Genomic DNA, 21,638 nt, shown 5'->3' with positions numbered 1-21,638 from the left:
GAAAAAAGAAACCATACTTAACAAGTGATGCTAGCATAACTGGATATCAGCAAGTAGAAGAATGAAAATAGATCCATATCTATCAACTCAAGTTCAAATGTATCAAAGACCTCAACATAAAGTCAACCACACTGCACCTCATAGAAGAGAAAGTGGGAAGTACACTTGAATGCATTGGCATAGGAGACCTAAATATAACCCCAACAGCACAGAGTCTGAAACAGTTAATAAATGGGATCTTATGAAACTGAAAACCTTATGTAAAGTAAAGGACACAGTCAACAAGACAAAACAGCAGCCTACAAAATGGGAGAAGATCTTCATCAACCCCACATCAGACAGAAAACTGATCTCCAAAATAATCAAAGATTTCAAAAAATTGGTCATTAAAGAACAAGTAATCCAATAAAAAAAGGGGTACAGACCTAAACAGAGAACTCTCAGCAGAGGAATCTAAAATGCCTGAAAGACACTTAAGGAAGCGCTCAACATCCTTAGCTATCAGAGAAATACAAATCAAAACAACTCTGAGATTCCATCTCATACCTGTAAGAATGGCCAAGATCAAAAATACTGATGACAACTTATGCTGGTGAGGTTGTGGTTTAAAGGGAACACTTCTGCATTGCTGGTAGGAATGCAAGCTGGTACAGCCCCTTTGGATATTAATGTGGTTATTTCTTAGAAAATTAGGATACAACCTTCCTCAAGACCCAGCAATACCACTTTTGGGTATATATCCAAAGAATGGTCAATCGTGCCATATGGACATGTGCTCAACTATGTTCATAGCAGCATTATTTGTAATAGCCAGAACCTGGAAACAAGCTTAATGCCCCTTGACCAAAGAACGGATCAGGAAAATGTGGTACATTTACCCAATGGAATACTACACAGCAGAAAAAATAATGACATCTTGAATTTTGCAGGCAAATAGATGGAGCTATAAAAACATCATTTTGAGTGAGGTAACCCAGACCCAGAAAGACAATTATCACATGTATCAATAATAAGTGGTTTTTAAACATAAAACAAAGAAAATCAGCCCACAAATCACAATCCCAGAGAACCTAGACAACAATTAGGACCCTAAGAGAGACTTACATAGATCTAATCTACATGGGAAGTAGAAAAAGACAAGATCTCCTGAGTAAATTGGGAGAATGGACAGAGGCATGGAGGGGAGCAGAGAAAAATGTAGAGCTCAATAAAAATCAATAAAAAATAAGTGCAAGTTAGTAGTTAGTCATTATAATTTAATTTTTATTCATATTAGGTATGTTTTTAATGCCAAACATATATTTTCAATAGACAGATCATCTTCGACAGTTCAGAAATATTTAGAATCTGGAATTTAAGATGTTTTAATAGCATAAGTTCTTTTAGTATGAGAATGAGACATGTCTGTTCCTGGCAACACCATTCTACTTCAGAGAAGATGATGGACAGCAAAGAAACTCCATATGGAGCTTACTTTCTTTGTGACAAAAGTTAACCATTGGGTAACAAGGTGCTCTTTCCTCAACTACAATATGCTGTCCAAATTGGATGAGCAGGACACAAAAGAAAGTGACTACCAAACTTTGCCAAGACAAGGTAAGACAGCCATTTAGAATATCTGGCTTTACAGAAAAATCTATTAAATATTCTAGGCCAGTAGATATGGATGTCCCAACGTTACAGAAGAACCTTTGGTGACTGTCTAGGCAGCTAGCTGTTCTGTCACTTCCCATATTTTTTTTGGAAGTCATTTGTTTGCACTTCCTGATTACTTAGATAATATTACTCTGTGATATATTTGATGATTACTGTTTTCCTTAGAATCAGATTCAGAAAAGAAATTCATTAAAGAAATGCAAATTGCATACAGTTGAGAGATATAAAAAGATAGTTCTGGTAATGCAAGTTAGAATAAAATGTAAATTAGGTAAAACCTTTTTGGCTCATCAAAATAGGATAATGGAATATTTTCTCTGAATTTGTCAAATGTTTATAGACTAGACATTTTTGATATATTTATTGCCTGTATATATTATATTCATTGATATAGTTTTTCTTATATTAATTATAACCTTTTTTATTTTAGACAAAAGGGGGGTATGTGGTGATATTTTGTTTGTTCTATAACAAATAAAGCTTGCCTGAGGATCAGAGTGTGGAGAAAGCCACTAGTTAGCTATAGAGGTCAGGCAGTGGTGTCATACACCTTTATCCCCATTACTTGGGAATCACACACCTTTAATCCCAACACTAATGAGCTGGAGACAGGAAGGGATTAGGCTGGGCAGAGAGAAATATAAGGTGGGAGGATACAGGAACTCATGGCATTTAGTCTGAGGATGTGTAGAGAAAGGATACCCCATTCTGCCTGTGGGTTTCATAGAGGTAAAAACTAGTGACTGGGTTCTCTGCTTCTCTGATCTTTCAGCTTTCGCCCCCTAATATATAAGTCTGAGATTTTATTATTAAGACTAATTAGAAATTACGCTACATTTGACTAATATTCCATTATGTAAATGAACTGCATTTTCTTTATCCATTCTTCAGTTGTGGATCATCTAGGGTTTTTTTTTTTTTTCCAGTTACTGGCTATTATAAATAATGCTACTATGAACATAGTTGAGCAAGTGTCCTTGTATTAGGTTGGAGCATCCTTTGAATATATGCCCAAGAGTGTTATAGCTGGGTCTTGAGGTATATTGATTCCCCAAATATCTGACATACCACCATATTGATTTCAAAAGTTGCAATACAAGTTTTCACTCTCAACAGCAATGGAGGAGTGTTCATTCCCCTTGCTCCACATCCCAACCTGCCTAAAGTATCATTTGTGTTTTTGATCTTAGCCATTCTGGCAGGCGAAAGATCGAATCTCAAGAGTCATTTTGATTTTCATTTCTCTGATGACTAAAGGTATTGAACACTTCTTTGATGGATCTCAGTCATTTGAAATTCCTCAGTTGAGAGTTTTGGTTAGATGTGTACCCCATTGTTTAATTGGAGTATTTGGCTTGTTGATATCTAGTTTCTTGAGTTTTCTTTGTATACTTGGAGATCAGTCCTCTGTTAGATGTGGCAGATCTTTTCCCATTCCTGTAGGCTGATTCTTCACATGTTTTTATTGTTGTTATCAATCCTATTTAATTAATTCCAGTCCTACCTCTTTTTGGTGTTATTTTCTCTTTTTGTTGTTGAGTTTTTCAGTGTTCTGTTCTGTTACTAGTATCAGCTCTCTCCATTTTTTAATATAGGTACTTAGTGCTAGGAACTCACTTCTTAGAAAACTCTTCATTATGTCATAAAAGTTTGGATATGTTGTTTTTTTTATTCAATTCTAGGTCATTTTTAAAATGTCCTCCTTAATTTGTGTCTTCACCCCTTTTTCCTTCTGCAATACTTTAATAATGAGCTGCATACTTTCCATGAGTTTGTAAGTATTCTGTTGTTTCCTTTGTTATTGTTAATCAGCTTTAATCAGTGCTGGTCAGATTGGATGTGGGATGTTCTGTCAATTTCCTTGTATCTGTTGAGATTTGCTTTGTATGTGGTCAATTTTGCTGAGTAGGTATATTTCATTGTTTTTTAGTGAAAGGTTCTATAAATATCTGTAATGTCCAATTTGGTTTATGATGTTAGGTAGCTCCAACATTTTTTTCTTCAGTTTTTGTCCAGATGACATGTCTATTGTTGAGAGTGGTGTACTGAAGTTACCCACAACATTGTGTGAGGTTTTATATGTGATTTAAGATATTGAAGTACTTTTTAAAAAAAAATGAACTTGGATGCCCTTATGTTTCATGTATACACACTAAGAATTGCAGTGTCCTCTTGGTTTTTTCTTTGGTGAGTATGTATTATTCTTCTCTGTATTTTCTGATTAGTTTCGTTTGGAGTCTATTTTGTCCGGTATTAAAATGGATACACCAGCATGCTTTTTAGGTCTGTTCACTTGGAATATTTTGTTCCATCCTTTTCCTCTGAGGTAGGGTCCATATCCTTGATATAAAGGTATGAACCCTGTCTCGAAAAACCAAAAAAAAAAAAGGTATGTTTTTTCGGATGCAGGAGAGAGATGGGTCTTGTTTTCTACTCCATTCTGTTAGTCTGAGTCTTTTTGTTTGGAATATTGAAACCATTGATATTGTGAGTTATCAATGAGCAGTGTTTTATGAGTCCTGTTATTTTTTTTGTGTGGTGGTGTAGGATTCTGTCTCCCCTTTTTGATTTGCTGTCCTGGGCTTATTATTCCATGTGTTTTATTGGGTGTGGTTATCCTTTTCAAGTTGAAGTTTTCTTCCTAGCATCTTCAGTAGAACTAGATTTATACATAAATACTGCTTAGTTTTTTTAAAATCATGGAATGTCTTTTTTCTACATCTAACATGATTGAATGCTTTGATATATATAGTAGTCTGTGATCTCTTAGAGCAGGGTTTCTCAACCTGTGTATCATGACCTCTTTGGGAGTCAAACAATCCTTTTTCAGGGGTCACATATCAGATATATTGCATATCAGATATTTATATTGTGATTAGTAATAATAGCAAAATTTCAACTATGAAATTTATGATTGGGGGGTCACCACAACACAAGGAACTGTTTTAAAGTATTGTAGCATTAGGAAAGCCGAGAATCACTGTCTTAGGGTTTGTAGAATATCTGTCCAAGCCCTTATGGATTTTAGAATCTCCATTGAGAAGTCATTGTTATTCCAATAGGTCTGCCTTTATTTGTTATTTGGTCTTTCTCCCTTGTATCTTTTAATATCCTTTCTTTGTTCTGTACATTTAGTGTTTTGATTATTATGTGATATGGGGAATATCTTTTCTTGTCCAGTCAATTTACTGTTGTGTATGCTTCTTATCCTTTGATAGGTGTCTCCATCTTTACTTTGAAGAATTTTTTTTCTATGATTTTGTTGAAAATATTTTCTTTTACCTGCATTTTTGCTCTTTCCTCTAATGATAGAACTCATAGATTTGGTCTTTTTATGGTGTTCTAGATTTCCTGGATGTTTTGTTCCTGGTTGTTATAGATTTTATACTTTTTTGACTGATTTATACATTTCCTATAGCTTGTCTTCAGTGCCTAAGATTCTCTCTTCCATTCCTTGTATTTTGTTGATAAGGCTTGCTTCTGAGGTTCCTGTATGAGTTTCTAAATTTTTCATTTCTAGTTTTCTCTCAGTTTGGGTTTTCTATTTCAGAGTTCATGTATTAAACTCTTTTATTTATATTCTTCCACTGTTTGTGTTTTCATAGATTTCTATAATAGATTTAATAATTTCCTCTTTGGGGACTCCTAAAATATTCCTAAAAGCTCTTTTGATGTCTTTTTCTTGTGCTTCAGCCATGTTGCATTTTTTTTTAAACTTACTGTAGTAAGGTTGCTGGGCTTTATTAGAAATATATTGTTCTGGCTGCCACCAATTGTGTCTTTACACTGGTGTCTAGCATCTTAGTTTGGGAAGGTGGTGACTCTAGGTGCTGTTACCTGGTCTCATCTTTGTTGGGTAGGTGTTCCCTTCCTTGGTTTTTGCTGCCTTCTCTGGTTCTTACAAGAGTGTGGTTGCTGTGTGTCACCTGGTAGGGAATGTTTCTTCATGTGACCACTGGGGGTTCTGGGTAGAATGTGTTTCTTGGTGTTGGGACAGATGGTTAGGGATGAGATGGTTTGGGGAGGTACTACAGGAGAGAACAAAGCAGGGTGTGATACCAGGATCTGCTGAGTCCCCTAGGAACAGGGACAGAGAGGGAGAAGAGGATTCAGCATGTAGTCTGCCACAGAACTGGGGCTGAGGCTGGAAGATTAGATTTGGAAAAGAGGAGGGAGAGTGAAGGTGTGAAGACCTCTTGCCTGCTTCCTGTCTAGGGTGGTTAGTGGGCTCCCAGGGAGTGCCCAGGACAGACAGGTTTTGAAGAGAAGATGCACTTGATTGGTATTTAATATTATTTCCATTTTGATGATGAGATCTTAGCATGTGAACTATTTTGTCAGTTTTGTATCTCACATAGACAGAGCAGGTTGGGGAGGAAGATAGGATACTGTGGGACTTGGACCTATGGGTTGAAAACGTCATGAGTGGAATGAAGTCAGGTGGAGAGGGAGAAGGGCTGGTGTATAGGATGTATCTCCTGGTGGAAGCCAGGAATGTGCAGGAAGAGTTGGCTAGGTGGAGAGGTGGGTTGTGCATGTCAAGGGCCTGTGCTATAGTGTTTGGGTATAGGTTGGGAGAGTCTTTGCAGAAGCGTAGAGATCAGTTTTGGCACAGCAAGGAGGGCAAGCTAGGCCAGGGCATTGGTTGTTGAACTCAAGCTAGGTCTGGTGGGTTGAGGAGGGTGTGTAAAGGGGACAGTCAGAGAGACTCACAGGGCTTGGCCTTAAAGAAAGATGTGGAAGATCTTGTGAATGGGGAGCTTATGTGTATTTCAGAAGGGGACTGTGGGTGATGGCAAGTTGTGTGGATAATGGAGGATACCTGGACGTAGGTTGTGGTACAGGCAAAGGGTGATCAGACTTGATTTGGTGCTCTGGATGTGAAAACCAGGCTAGATCTACCCAGTTGGGGAGGAAGCCTGGCTAGGTAATGGAAGAGAGACTTGCAGGGCTAGACCATGGAGAACAATATGAGATACCTAACTGGGTGTGGTGATTGGACATTGCCAACAAGAGATTTGTGGCTGCTCACAGGTGGGATGATTTCTGCCAGATGCCTAAAAGTTAGTTACAGCACAGACAGCGATGACCCGAAAAATCAGGACACTGGCTGTGGGACTCTGTACTAATAGTATGATGATTTTTTTTTGGTTTTTTTTTTGTTTGTTTGTTTTGTTTTGTTTTGTTTTGCTCTGGGCTCCACCACTCAGCTCCCAAATAAATTACACAGAGGCTTATTATTAGTTATAAATGGCTGACTTTAGCTTGGCCAGATTTTCCTTAAGTTATATTATTCCATCTACCTTTTTGCCTCTGAGCTTTTCCTGTTCTCTTCTGTAAATCTTACTATTAAACTCTAGATTTCTGGGTAGTTGGATGACTGGCCCCGATATTCTCCTCCTCCTCTCTCTATCCCTTAATCTCTTTTCTCAATTTCTCCTCCCATATATTCTCTCTGCCTGCAAGCCCCATCTATTCTATTTTCTGCCTCACTAATGGCATTCACATCTCTATTAGACCGTCAGGTGTTCTAGACAGGCAAAGTATCACAGGTTCACAGAGTTAAACAAATGCAACATAAACAAAAGTCACACATTTTAACATAATATTCCATAACGAGACTCTGCCTAGACTTGGTGGTTGGGGAGAAGGCAAAAATGGGGAGGAGACTCACAGGCCTAAATCCCTGAGAAGGAAATGGGTGACTCTGTCTTGGTGGAGAAGTTGGATGCAGAGCCTTATTATTAACAACATTCATCAATTTTTTATTACTTTGTAAATAATACCAATCAAAAATTCCACTTCCTTCCCTACTCCCACTTCCCTCCCACTCCTCCACTCACTCTCCCCTATCCCCCTCCAGTCCTAAGAGAGGGCAGCGTACCCTTCCTTGTGGGAAGTCCAAGGCCCTTCCCACTCCATTCAGGCTTAGGAAAGTAAGCATCCAAATAGACTAGGATCCCAAAAAGCCAGTACATGCAGTAGAGACAAATCCTAGTGCCATTATCATTGGCTTCTCAGTCTGCCCCAATTGTCAGCCACATTCAGAGGGTCCGGTTTGATTCCATACTCATTCAGTCCCAGTCCAGCTGGATTTGGCGAGCTCCCATTAGCTCAGGCACAATGTCTCAGTGGGTGGAACAACTCCGGGTGGTCCTGACTTCCTTGCTCATATTCTCATAGTCTCCCTCCTTCTGCTCTTCAACTGGACCTTGGGAGCTCAGTCCGTTGCTCTGATGAGGGTCTCTATCTTTATCTCCATTTGTCGCCGGATGAAGGTTTTTTGGTGATATTCAAGATATTCATCAGTGTGACTATGAGACAAGGCCAGTTCAGGCACCATCTTCTCTGCTACCCAAGGGCCTAGCTGAGGACATCCCCGAGGATACCTGTGATCTCCTCTAGAGCCAAGTCTCTTGCCAAACCTAAAATGACTCCCTTAATGAAGATATATCCCTGTTCCTACATCTGCCCTTTCTACATCTCAACCCTCCCACCCCCAAGCTCTCCCCAACTCTCCTCTTCTCCCTTCTCTCTCCTCCTCTCCCCTTCCCCCTACCTCAACCCACCCCCATACTCCCAGCTTTTGCCTGGTGATCTTCTCTGCTTCCAATTTACAGGAAGATCTATATATGTTTTTCTTTGGGTTCACCTTATTACTTAACTTCTCTAGGATTGAGAACTATAGACTCAAAGTCCTTTGTTTATTGCTAGAGTCCACTAATGAGTGAGTACATACCATATTCATATTTTTGAATCTGGGTTATCTCACTCAGGATAGTGTTTTCTATTTCTATCCATTTGCATGCATATTCCAAGATGTCATTGGTTTTTTTTTGTTTGTTTGTTTGTTTTGGTTTTGTTTTTACCCTGCTGAGTAGTAAGTATTCTAATGTGTATATAGTCCACACTTTATTCATTCTTCCATTGAAGGGCATCTAGGTTGTTTCCAGGTTCTTGCTATTACAAATAATGCTGCTATGAACATAGTTGAACAAATGCTTTTGTAGTACGATTGGGCATCTCTTGGGTATATTCCCAAGAGTAGTATTGCTGGATCCTAAGGTAGGTTGACTCCCAATTTTCTGAGAAATCGCCACACTTATTTCCAAAGTGGTTGCAAAAGATTGCATTCCCAACAACAATGAGTCAATGATCTCCTTACTTTACATCCTCTCTAGCATAGGCTATCATTGATGTTTCTGATTTTAGCCATTCTGACAGGTGTAAGATGGTTTCTCAAAGTTGTTTTAATTTGCATTTCCCTGATAGCTAAGGAAGTTGAACATGTCCTTAAGTATCTTTTGGCCATTTGAAATTCTTTCTTTGGGAATTCTCTATTCAGTTCAGTACCCCAAATTTTAATTGGGTTATTTGAAGTTTTAATGTCTAGTTTCTTGAGTTATTTATATATTTTGGAGATCAGACCTCTGTCTGATGTGGAGTTTGTGAAGATCTTCTCCCATTCAGTAGGTTGCCTTTTTGTATTAATGACAGTGTCCTTTACTTTACAGAAGCTTCTCAGTTTCAGGAGGTCCCATTTATTCATTGTTGCTCTTATTGCCTGTGCTACTGGGGTTATACATAGGAAGTGGTTTCCTGTGCCCATGTATTCCAGTCTACTTTGCACTTTCTCTTCTATCAGGTTCAGTGTAGTCGGACTTATATTGAGATCTTCAATCCATTTGGACTTGAGTTTTGTGCATGGTGGATCTATTTTCTTTCTTTTACAGGTTGACATCCAGTTATGCAAGGACCATTTGTTAAAGATGCTTTCTTTCTTCCATTGTATAATTTTAGCTTCTTTGTCAAAAATCAGGTGTTCATAGGTTTGTGGATTAATATCTGAGTCTTCAATTCAATTCCATTGGTCAATGTCTCTGTTTTTGTGCTAATACAAAGCTGTTTCCATTACTGTAGCTCTTTAATAGAGTTTGATGTCAGGGATGGTAATGCCTCCAGAAGTTCCTTTATTATATAGGATTGTTTTGGCTATCCTGTTTTCTTTCCATATAAAGTTGATTATTTTTCTCTCAAGGTCTGTGAAGAATTTTGTTGGTATTTTTATGGGGATTGCATTGAATTTGTAGATTGCCTTTGGTAGAATTGCCATTCTCACTATGTTGATCCTACCAATCCAAGAGCATGGGAGATCCTTCCATTTTCTGGTGTCTTCTTCATTTTTTTTCTTCAAAGCCTTAAAGTTCTTGTCAAATAGATCTTACACTTCCTTGCTTAGTGTTACCCTGAGATACTTTATGCTATTTGTGGCTATCATGAAAGGTGAAGTTTCTCTGATTTCCCTTTCTTCTTCTTTATCCTTCTTGTATAGGAGGGCTACTGATTTTTTTTGAGTTGATCTTAGAGCCTGCCACATCACTGAAGGTATTTATCAGCTGTAGTTCTCTGGTAGAGTTATTGGGGTCTCTTATGTATCCTATCGTATCATCTACAAATAATGAAAGTTTGACTTCTTCCTTTCCAATATGAATCCCCTTGATCTCCTTATGTTGTCTTATTGCTATTGCTAGAACTTCAAGCACTATGTTGGAGAGATATGGTGAGAGTGGACAGCCTTGTCTTGTTTTTTATTTTAATGGAATGGCTTTGAGTTTCTCTCCATTTAATTTTATGTTAGCTATTGGCTTGCTGTATATTGCTTTTATGATATTTAGGTATGATTCTTCTATCCCTAATCTCTCCAAGACCTTTATCATAAAGGGGTGTTGAATTTTGTCAAATGCTTTTTTCAGCATCTAATGAAATGATCATATGGGCTTTTTCTTTCAGTTTATTTATATGATGGATTATATTGATAGATTTTCATATGTTGAACCAGCCCTGCATCTCTGGGATGAACCCTACTTGATCATTATGGATGATTTTTTTGATGTGTTCCTGGATTCAGTTTGCCATTATTTTAGTGAGAATTTTTGCATCAATGTTCATGAGTGAGAATGGTCTTTCTTGGTTGAGTCTTTTTGTGGTTTTGGTATCAGGGTAACTGTAGCTTCATAAAAAGAGTTTGGCAAAGACTCTTCTGTTTCTATTCTGTGAAACACATTAAGGAGTATAAGTATCAGCTCTTCTTGGAAGTTCTGGTAGAATTCTGCATTATTGCCATCTGGTCCTGGGCTTTTTTTGGTTAGGAGTTTTTTTTTTTTTATGACAGCTTATATTTCCTCACTATTTATAGGTCTATTTAAATTGTTCACCTGGTCTTGATTTAATTTTGGTATATGGTATTTATCTAAAAATTGTCCATTTCTTTTACATTTTCCAATTTTGTGGAGTACAGGCTTTTGTAGTAAGACCCAATGATTCTCTGAATTTCCTCAGTGTCTGTTGTTATGTCTCCCTTTTCATTTCTGATCTTGTTAATTTGAGTGTTCTCTCTATGCCTTTTGATTAGTTTGGATAGGGGTTTGTCAATCTTGTTGATTATCTCAAAGAACCAGCTATTTGTTTCATTGATTCTTTGGATTGTTTTCTGTGTTTCTATTTTGTTGATTTCAGCCCTCAGTTTGATTATTTCCAGTCTTCTACTACTCCTGGGTGAGTCTGCTTCTGTTTTTTTTTCTAGAGCTTTTAGGTGTGCGGTTAAGTCACTAATGTGAGCTTTCTCAGTTTTCTTTATGTGGGCACTTAGTACTGTGAACTTTCCTCTTAGCACTGCTTTCATAGTGTCCCATAGGTTTGGGTATGTTGTGTCTTCATTTTATTTGAATTCAAGGGAGACTTTAATTTCTTTCTTTATTTCTTCCTTGACCAAGTTGACTGTTCAGTTTCCATGAGTTTGTAGGTTTTCTGGGGGAAGTAGTATTATTAAATTCTATCTTTACTCCATGGTGATCTGATAAGACTCTCACTTTTTTGTATCTGTGGATATTTGCTTTGTGATCAATTTTTGAGAAGGTTCCATGAGGTGCTGAGAAGCAGGTATATTCTTTCCTGTTTGAGTGGAATGTTCTATAGATGTCTGTTAAGTCCATTTGATTCATTACCTCTGTTAGTTCTCTTATTTCTCTGTTAAGTTTCTGTCTGGCTAACCTGTCCATTGGTGAGAGAAGAGTGTTGAAGTCTCCTACTATTAGTGTGTGGGGTTTGATGTGTGATTTGAGTTTTAGTAATGTTTCTTTTACATCTGTGGGTGCTTTTATATTAAGGGCATAAATATTCAGGATTGAGACTTCATCTTGATGAATTGTTCCTGTTATGAGTATAAAGTGTCTTTATCCTTCTCTTCTGATGGATTTTAGTTTGAAATCAATAAATTTTGTTATATATTAGGATAGCCACCCCTGCTTGTTTCTTAGGTTCGTTTGATTGGAAAACCTTTTCCCATCCCTTACTCATGAGGTAGTGTGTCTTTGAGGTGGAGGTGGGTTTCTTGTAAACAGCAGAATGCTGAATCCTGTTTTTGTATCTATTCTCCTAACCTCTGCCTTCTTATAGGTGAATTGAGTCTATTGATATTAAGTGGTATTAATGACCAGTGGTTGTTAACTGCAATTATATTTTGGTGGTAGTATTTGTGTATTTTCCTTCTTTGAGTTGTATTGGTGGAGGGTTATCAGATGTCTGTGCTATTGTGGGTGTTGTTGGTGTCCTTGGGTTGAGATTTTCTTTCCAGTACTTTCTGTAAAGATGGTTTTGTGTATATGTATTGTTTAAATCTATTTTTGTCTTGGAATATCTTGTTTTCTCTATTGATGATGAAAGAAAGCTTTGCTGGGTAGTCATGTCATTATGGTCCTTGATATGCTTGGTTCTTAGGTAGAAACATTGGTTGTCTCCTTCCTTTGGAAGCCTTCATGGTACTTGCTTGAGGGCCTTTGAAGTTTGTCAGTGGCTTTTTCTGTATCTGTGAGATGCCATGTGGTTTCTGTTCTTGAGTCCATTTATGCGATGAATTAGATTTATTCAAAACTAGAATCAGCAAGTGAACTGAGTGGGTTTTAAAAAAGAGCGCACGAGGTTGGTAGGGTGGGAGAGGTGTTGAGAAAAGGGAAGGAATCAGAAGAGTGAGAATGGGAAGTGAATTTTCTCAAAACAAATTATATACATGTATGAAATTCTAAAACAATAAAAATAATAAAACAGAATCTTCATTGAATCCTATCTTTCATATCTAAAATTGTCTTATTCTATTCAACTGTTTGTCTTGTATTGGTTTTCATTTAGGTGGTTATTCATTCTCCCTTTGAATTCTTTGTGCATATTTATAACTGATGCTTTGTGTTTATTGTACTGTGGCTCTTCTAAATTGTTTTTCTCAAAGAGAATGACTACGAGAATACTGTATTTGTTCTTTGTGTTGTGTTTCCACAGTAGAAATTGGGCATCTGTGGTTAGGCCATTGCCTGGGTCATTTGGTATGGATATCTGTGCTGCCATTGTTGGGTGGGTATTTGGATCCCTACTGACTGCCACCCAACTTTGAAGATTTGAATCTTCTGGGTTTGTGCTTGTGATTCAGTCTTGGGGCCACTCAGTGGTGATGTGCTATTGGGGTTTAGAAGTCATCCATGCTCAGCTGAGCCAAGATGAAGCTTTGAACACATGAAGGGGCTTTTATGGAGCTAAAAGATTTTCCCTGAAGTTCCTCAGAAATTGAGGTTAGAGTACAGAGAGAGACAAAGGTGAGATTTACCAGCATGGTGCGCAAGCATTTAATGTAGATCTCCAACTGACAGTCTTAGAGCCCTGATGGGCAGGGGAAGAGGAGGGCTTCCTTGGAGTGCACCAGGGAATCTGGCTTCAGATATGGGGACTTGAAATTACCACAGAGTGCTAACTAGCAGTGCTAATTGTGGAATACATGTATTAGTCCACAGATGCCACGGCAGTGAGGACTTTGGGATACAGGAGAGCAGATGCTACTTGTGAGATGTATGTATGTCTTAGTTAACAGCTTAGTGTTATATGGGTTAGGGTGAGGCTACCTGAGAAACACACACATGGGCTTGCTGCAAAGATCCTCATAGCCTTATTGAAGGTTTACTGTATTTTTAGTTTCCTCCTTGATGCCTTAAAAGTCATCGTGAAAATGTGATAAATTGCTTGTTAAAACATGATGGCATTGTCAAGACCTGAAGCCGGGGGTTTGTTCTGAGTTGTATTTCCATCTTGAGATGATGAAAAATGTGGAAGGCCTAAGTTAACTGATGACTACACAATATCACAGTTTTGTGTGTTCCCACTTTCTGTGTTTATATCGTCAATATCTAATCTGTGGGTTAAAAATGTAAGTTTATAACTTTTTTTGAGAAGATTAAATATATTTCATGCTTATTCTATGCCAGCCTTTTACACAGAAGTTCTCTCACTCCTTTCATGGTTAAAAATGGTTATTATTAAATTCACTTGAAAGACGAGCTGATGTTTTGAGGCTGAAAGTTCACTCAGAAACATGGAAATTATAAAATGCAGAGTGAGAATAGTTTTTAAAATCAGATTTATTTTATTTTTAATTATGTGTAAGTGTATGGTTTATACATGTGTGAGTGAAAGTGCCTGCAGAGTTAGGAGGGGACATCTGATCCCCTGTAGATGGAATTATAGGTGATTGTTAGTTACCATGGGTGCTGGGAATGGAACTGTAGTTCTCTGGAAAATCAGTGTGTTTTCTTAACCACTGAGATATCTCTCCAGCCCCAGAGACAGAATTTGAGTTAAGTTTGACTCCAAAGCTTTGCTTTCCTTACTATGTCAAAGTTCATACCAAGAGAAATATAATTCTAGATTTAGCATATACATATAATGTGGTATTTTTTGTACAGGCATGGCAAAAGTCACAAGAATAAAAATGTTAAAATTTTAACAGCGTGTAATTTTTAAAAGACAAAAGTATAAATCTATAGTTTGGACTGAGAAAGAACATTGTGAGGTTGTTCAGAGTTGTGTGTCATTGAGTAAGTGTAGCTACATGCTGTCAGTGCCAGAGAGATGACAAGGTGACTCCCAGCATTAAGTCTCAGATCCATGTGTTTCTTTTTTGAAATTCTTTTTTTACTTTCTACCAACAATTCTCATACCTTTTATCAAAAATTCACCTAGTTAAAAATCCCAGAGAGAGCATTTTGTGTTATTTTATTTTTCTCTGTTTTTATTTCCCTGTCTTGCTTTAGAACTTTCAAACGTAGGTTTCAGATGGAAAAGAACCAGTTGCTTCGGTCTTGTCCGTGTTCCGGTTGTTAATGAGCCCTGGAGCTGTTACCCCATTGTACTGCAGTTTTTAAATGATGTGTCTTAACAATAAAGAAATTCAGAGTTATACTCTCATATTTGGTTGTGTGGTTATATTACTACAATTAAATTGACTAATCTATGTAAATATTACTAATATAATAATATAAGTTTTTCTCAAATAAATTTGCTTAGGTTTATAATGTTATAGCAACCATCAAGGAGTAGCATTTTAGAAAAGCTGTCTTTGTGATCAGAATATGTTTTCTTTCATCTTCTCTTTTATAGGTAATCATAGCCTACTGGTATCGCACAATCGTGGGAACAATGGATTTATTTGGGTTGGAAACTAAGACCTGCTGGAATGTCACCAGAATAGAGCCTCTTAGTGAAGTTCAGAGCTGTGAAGGCATGTGTCCTATGCTCACTGGTGTTTTCGTAGACATCTGATGTTGTGACACATTTCCATGTTTATAATAAACTGTGATCAATTTTATTTAAGACAGTAAAGAAATGATCCATCACAATAAGTATTTCACACCTTATAGTTATTTTACGAAAAGGCCACATCCCTAATAATTTGAGTATAAACTGAAAATTTAACTTGAGCATCGATATATCCCAACATAAGGCACTTTTGAGTAAGAGTTTGTTTCAGACTGAGACGGTACAAAGAATATTTGGGGCAACGTTAGTACATACATTTGGGGGGCAAAGGGTCAAATACATACTTATAATAGTTACAGATTAGTTAATGCTAATAATCAGCTATTATAAATATTGCTTTACCCTTGTTCACACTGTAAGAGGAATTTTAATGAAACTCACCCTGAATATCTTCTATATTGGCATCTCTCCCAAAACAAAACAAACAAAAATGGAGAAACAAAAAAATCAAACTCTGTTGGAATCATGTAACAGTTTGCCACATGCCTTATGAGACTGTTGATAGCCACATAGAAACATGGATCTAACACAAAGTGCTTATAATATCTTCACACATGACTATTTTCCACAATATTGCTACTTACTACATTTATTTAATTCTTGGCATATTAAAAACATTGAATTTCCTGTACTTTTTAAAAATTGATTTCCTTAAAAGCCTAAGGTGATACTGGTGGAGAATGTTTAAGGAGTGAAATACTTCGTGAATTTGGCAACATACAGGAATGGAAATTATGGCTCATCAAACACTAGACTTTGTAGTGTGTCCATCGTCAGCTTTTCTGAGGGTAAAAGTCATCACCTTGAAGATGTGTGGTGTATATATTAAGTTCCCAATCAGAGCAGGATGGTGTTTGGTACTTGGAGTGCACAGAAGAGTGGAGAGACATGGGTCTTAAACTTGGAGAGCTTATACTATTAACAGGCTGTTAGCAGTTATAACCATAGTGCATACTATACTACAAAGGTTGATGCGCTGGGAATTTAATCAAGGACAGAGCACACTAGACCATGTACTGGCTGGGGACTTACTTGCCTCTTATCTTCGGATGTGCTGTAACAGATCTACATCCTGAAGCATCACTGCAAACTGCAGGAAAAGCACATTTGTAAGGGCAGTGGTGGCTTCCATGTGGTCAGGTAGATGACTGATATCCTCTCGGTCAGTTCATGAGAAAGATCACTATAAATGTCTGGATTTTGGAAGCAGCGTGTTTGGGTGAGAAGGAGAGTGAAGAATCATACTATTGGCTTCTAGCTTGAGTCTTTGGATGGACAGAGAATGAAAAGTAGCTAGTATGGATGTTGTTTCCCTTCATGTATTGGTTCAAGATAACTGAAAGATCCAGAACTGGAAATAATCAGTGGGCACATAGCTGTAGAAGCATAGAAATAGGAAAAAGATCAGTTTGGATATAGACTTGACACCGACTGTGCCTGGATGGTATCTGGAAGTAGAGAGAGCATGTGACAGAGGCCCTGTGGTCTTGGGATGGAAGGCTTAATGAACCAGAGCAAGCAGGGTCACAGGACCCACCTCCCAGCAGATAGAGCAGCATTAGCTTTGGAAATTATTTAGGTTTTTAATATTGTTTCCTCAAATACAAAAATCCTTTATACCAGTTAATCTCAAACCTGGCCTGAGAATTGTGTAAATCGATGACTATAAAACACACAGAAAGTGATGCACATACAAATACAACTACATGTATCAGATATGCTAGCATTCTGTCCACACCATAACAGATGAAGTGATTAGATCATATCACAGAGACTAAGGCTTTTCCAGACGTTAGGAACTGTATGCCACTCCTCAAGAGCCTAGGAAACACAAAATAATCAGTGGCTCCAGGGACTTCAAGTGGCTCTGCAGAAAGTCCCCCACACTGAACTGTAGCATTATCACTTCAATTATGTGAACCCCAACATACCATTACATTATAGAAGCAGGCCATTAGGGGAAAGTATTAATGTAACCAAATATATGTTGTTGGGGTTGGGGCTGTGTGAGAGGCCATGGCTTTTCCCCAGGACAGCAAACAGTACCGTCCTCTATGGAGGTGAAGATGATTGTAGCATTAAAGACTGATCATGAAAGCAAATGCTTTTGGCAGATTTATGAGTTCTTGAGTATAAAGCTCTGAAATAATTTTACTCCTTAAATACTAATCAAATCTGTGTCTTATTTTTTAAAGGATTGGGAGACCCAGCTTGCTTTTATATTGGTGTAATTTTTATTTTAAATGGACTAATGATGGGATTGTTCTTCATATATGGTACCTATCTGAGGTAAGACTAGTAAAGACTAGCAGAGAGAGTGAGCCTATAAAGACTGGTTGATACCTGTGACTAAATGAAAAGGAAGCTTGAGGAAGCCAACTGACTGGGCATAAGGAATTTCGTAGATTTAATTTTCCATAACCAATGCCACACAAACAGAAAATGAGATTCCACTGAAAAACACTCTACAGGTCTCTATTTTACCCTTTGGGGATCTTTGAAAACTAAGATTTACTAACAAAAATGTTAGTGAAGATAACTCTAGTGTAAGCAGAGACTGCAAGTTGGCTTTTGCCTGCCTGGAATGAATTATTAGACAGAAACTATGTTAATTACAACACTGTTTGACCAATGGCTCAGGCATATTTCTAGCTATCTCTTACATTGTAAATTAATCCATTTCTATTAATCTATGTATTACCATGGGGTTGTGGCTTACTGCTAAGGTTCCAGCATCTTTTTCCTTTGGTAGCTACTTGGGTCTCCCTAACTCCATCTTCTTTGCCCTATCTCTGCTAGGATTTCCTGCTTTGCTATATTCTGCCCTGCTATAGGCCAAAGCAGCTTCTTTATTAACCAATGGTAATTAACTATATTCACAGCATACAGAGGGGAATCTCACATCACTCCAGTTCATGTGTAAATCATGACAACATTACATAGCAGAATGTTGCTTCCAATTTTATTCTTTTTGACGTGAGAATTTAAAAACTATCAAAGTTTTTTAATATCATTTGCAGAAGACACATTAATTAGCCAGTCTTTATTGATCATAGTACCATAATTTTGTTTGAAGTGTAAATGTGCCTAGTCGCATGTCATAAAGTTAATTATGACAGTCACATATTATTCCCCCACTCCCCATTTCTCCTTAGAAGAGCCAAATGAGTTAACTTTTCTCATTAAAAATTAAGGTAAAGTCATCATCACAAGCAAAGCAAGTAGGGGAGAGAATAAATTAATGGCACATTTGTGGGAATACGTTTTAATAAAACTCATTTGTTCCTATGCTAATTTAAATAAAAATTTAAAAGTAGCAGAGGAGATGTGGTAGATATATAAATGGCTTTATCCAGCTATAAATAAAAATGAGATTATTTTGCCTGCAATAAAATGTATGGAACTGGAGAGTATCATAATTAAACAAAAACCCCAATAAAGACACATACCATGTTTTCTTCTATAAGTAGATTAAATCTAGATTTAAAAAATATAGGCTGAGCCATGAAATTGGAAGGACTACTGTTATTGGAGAACAAGGGACTAACGGGTGTGGGGATAGGGGACAAGAGTGATCAATGGGTGTTAATGGAGGACAGGGGACTAACGGGTGAGGGAATGGGGACAAGAGTGACCAATGGGTGGGATTGCTCAGTGATTAAGAGCACTTGGTGTCCTTGCAGATGACCAGTGTTCATATTCCAGCATCCTCATGGCAGGTCACAACCATCTGTAATCCTAGTTCCAGAGGGAATGGCATTTTCTCCTGGATTTCTTGGGTACAAGGCATGCACTTTCAAGGTGCACATAATATACATACATACAGGCAGGGAAACATTACCACATGTAAAGTAAAAATAAATAAATGTAATGGGGAAAGCATGCATATATGATTATCCAAATCTAGATTTTTATAGAGATATAATAGTTTATGTAATGTAGGTTAGAAATTAAGTATATATATATATATATATATATGTGCATATATGAGCGAGGAAAGCGAAGGCAGACCAAAAAGAATGCGAAGTGAGAAAGGAACTGAAGAATATAATGGGTTTAATATGTCCAAATTAAAATTATATATACTCATATGTATATATACATAGATATGTATGTATGTATGTATGTATATATATATATATATATATATGTGAAAATTTTATAATGAAACCATTATGTTGTAAGCTAACAAAAAAATTTCTAAAGTAAAATCACAATGACTTGTCACATTTCCCTTCTGGTCAATGTGAGGAAGCTGACAATGACTTATAACATCATTCTACTCCTCACTCAGCTCTTCCGTAGTTTATTACCTTATTACCTGTACACGGTGGTCAGGGCTGCTACCACAGCTTGCTGTTTTTGTTTTTATTTTTCATCCCATTCTTTCCTCATCCTTTCATTTCACCAATATTTATTGTATCCTAAACTAAGCAAACAGTGAGGAGTAGGCATATATAGAGTCTGCTGGCTTCACGGCCTGGGATATGGGCCGTGGATAAACGTACAAGATAAAACCCACTATGCAGCATGGATCTGAGAGTCTGTGATGATTATTAGGCCCTGTAGGTCTGCTGTGTAGAGTCTACAGCGTGGCTCCATCAGAGTATTTTCAGTCAGTCAAATGGTCATGCGTTTCTGCAAAGTGAAGCTGTTAGTCTTTTGACTTTAATCCTCAGTCCCTTAAGCCTAATTTCCAAAGACACAATTAGCACATTTACATTATTGACAGAACGGCATACAGACCAAAGGGCTGGGCTGTGTGTTTAAAATTATTTTTGGTCATGGTTTATTTAGAAAATATTTTGATGTAATTGTAAAACTGAGATTGTATTACATGTGCACTTTGTGTTTTTATACAGCCAGGATTAAAAATCCAACTACATGGGCTTTGGGGAAATATTTGTGGTTTTATGACTTCGTTATTCATGTTTTCAGCATAGAAAATTATGGTTTTAATTGTGATATAATTTTGTGGGAAGAGCCTATATGTTGCATGCTATGACTGTGTACTTTATTATTTTTACAGTGGGAGTCAGCTAGGAGGTCTGATTACAGTGGTGTGCTACTTTTTCAATCATGGAGAGGTCAGTTTTCTATTCAACCTTTTTGAAACATAGAGTGCCTTGTATGAACAAGAATATATAATCACTAAACTACTATGATTGCATTGTGTTGTGACTGTGAGATCTTAAAGTACTTTACTTTGTAAAATGATATGTTAATTACTAATCTAAAATTGTAAATCAGTACAATTTAAAACAGGTTATCCGTCAATATTTTAGTGCGTATTTATATGCATATGTTTTGTAGATAAATGACAACATTGCACTCCAGGAACCAGTCATTTAATACACGTCATTCATTGACTATTAGACGTCTGGTGTGTCGGTGTTATCTTCATCATATGGGTTATGAAATTGAAATTTAGAGAATTATATTACTTAACCAAGATTTCAAGGTGAAGATAGGCTACCTAATCTGTGTTGGTCTGAATCTAAAACCTCAGTTTCCTGTCTTTCTGAAATATAAACCTACCCCTTTCTCCTTTTCAGACAGGGCCTCCCTGTGTCTTCTAGTCTTGCTTCAACACTTTTGATTCTCCTGTCTCAGCCTCCTAAGGGCTTGAATTACATTGCCTGTACACCATGTCTGTCTTTGAAAAGTGTTTTCTTAATGGTAAGAACACTTAACACAATACCCACCCTCTTAACAGTTTGGTTTTTTATTCTACAATACAGTATTTTTAAAGATGGTGTGTGTGTGTGTGTGGTACAGGCAGTTATGAGCCACCATGTGGTTACTAGCAATTAAACACCAATCCTCTTGCCTCCAGATCCATCTGCCAGCCCTCAAATTTAACAAAATGTTGAGGGCATCATATCTCCAGAACTTGCCCATCTCCCATACTTGAAATTTTACGTCTTTGCTCTTCCCAGTGATTAGAATGGTGTTGGCCTGACAACAGGCACACAGTTCATTCAGTAGCTGCTCCGTTCCTTTGCCGCTTTTACTGAATTATTCTTCCTTTTCTATAAGCCATCCCAAACACAGTTGGCTGTAATGCTCCTAAAAACAGTTTATGACATAATGTTTTCACTGTGAGTGTGATCCATGTTCTGTGTTATGTATTAGGTGTTGAATGCATGGTAAGAAGACAGAATCTGACTATTAATGTTTGGAATCAGATGTGTTATGCAGTGGCTCAGGTGACATGCAGTGGGTGTTCTTATCTGCTGTTATAGTGGGCCAATTTAAAAATTGCTTAGATAAAGAAAGAGACAAAGTCACACATAAAATGCTTTAATATATGATATCCAGTGAAGACAAATGCCTTGTAATTCATC

The 21,638-nt window shown here is 37.3% G+C and overlaps 1 protein-coding gene across 1 annotated transcript in view; it reads left to right on the top strand.

The window, feature by feature from the left end:
* Dpy19l2 (dpy-19 like 2) overlaps positions 1 to 21,638 on the top strand; it is a 120,186-nt gene that overhangs the window by 26,181 nt on the left and 72,367 nt on the right. Inside the window, exons 5-7 of the mRNA XM_041656825.1 lie at positions 15,133 to 15,253; positions 17,487 to 17,580; positions 20,321 to 20,378. Of these exons, the coding sequence (XP_041512759.1) occupies positions 15,133 to 15,253; positions 17,487 to 17,580; positions 20,321 to 20,378 (273 nt within the window). The remainder of the gene's footprint in view (positions 1 to 15,132; positions 15,254 to 17,486; positions 17,581 to 20,320; positions 20,379 to 21,638) is intronic.

Source organism: Microtus oregoni, unplaced genomic scaffold (assembly GCF_018167655.1).
Source record: "Microtus oregoni isolate MIOR12 unplaced genomic scaffold, Mior012 000008F_ref0000371, whole genome shotgun sequence".
Taxonomy (NCBI): Eukaryota; Metazoa; Chordata; class Mammalia; order Rodentia; family Cricetidae; genus Microtus; species Microtus oregoni.
The sequence above is the reverse complement of the archived record's forward strand: the minus strand, read 5'-3'. Positions and strand labels throughout refer to the sequence as shown.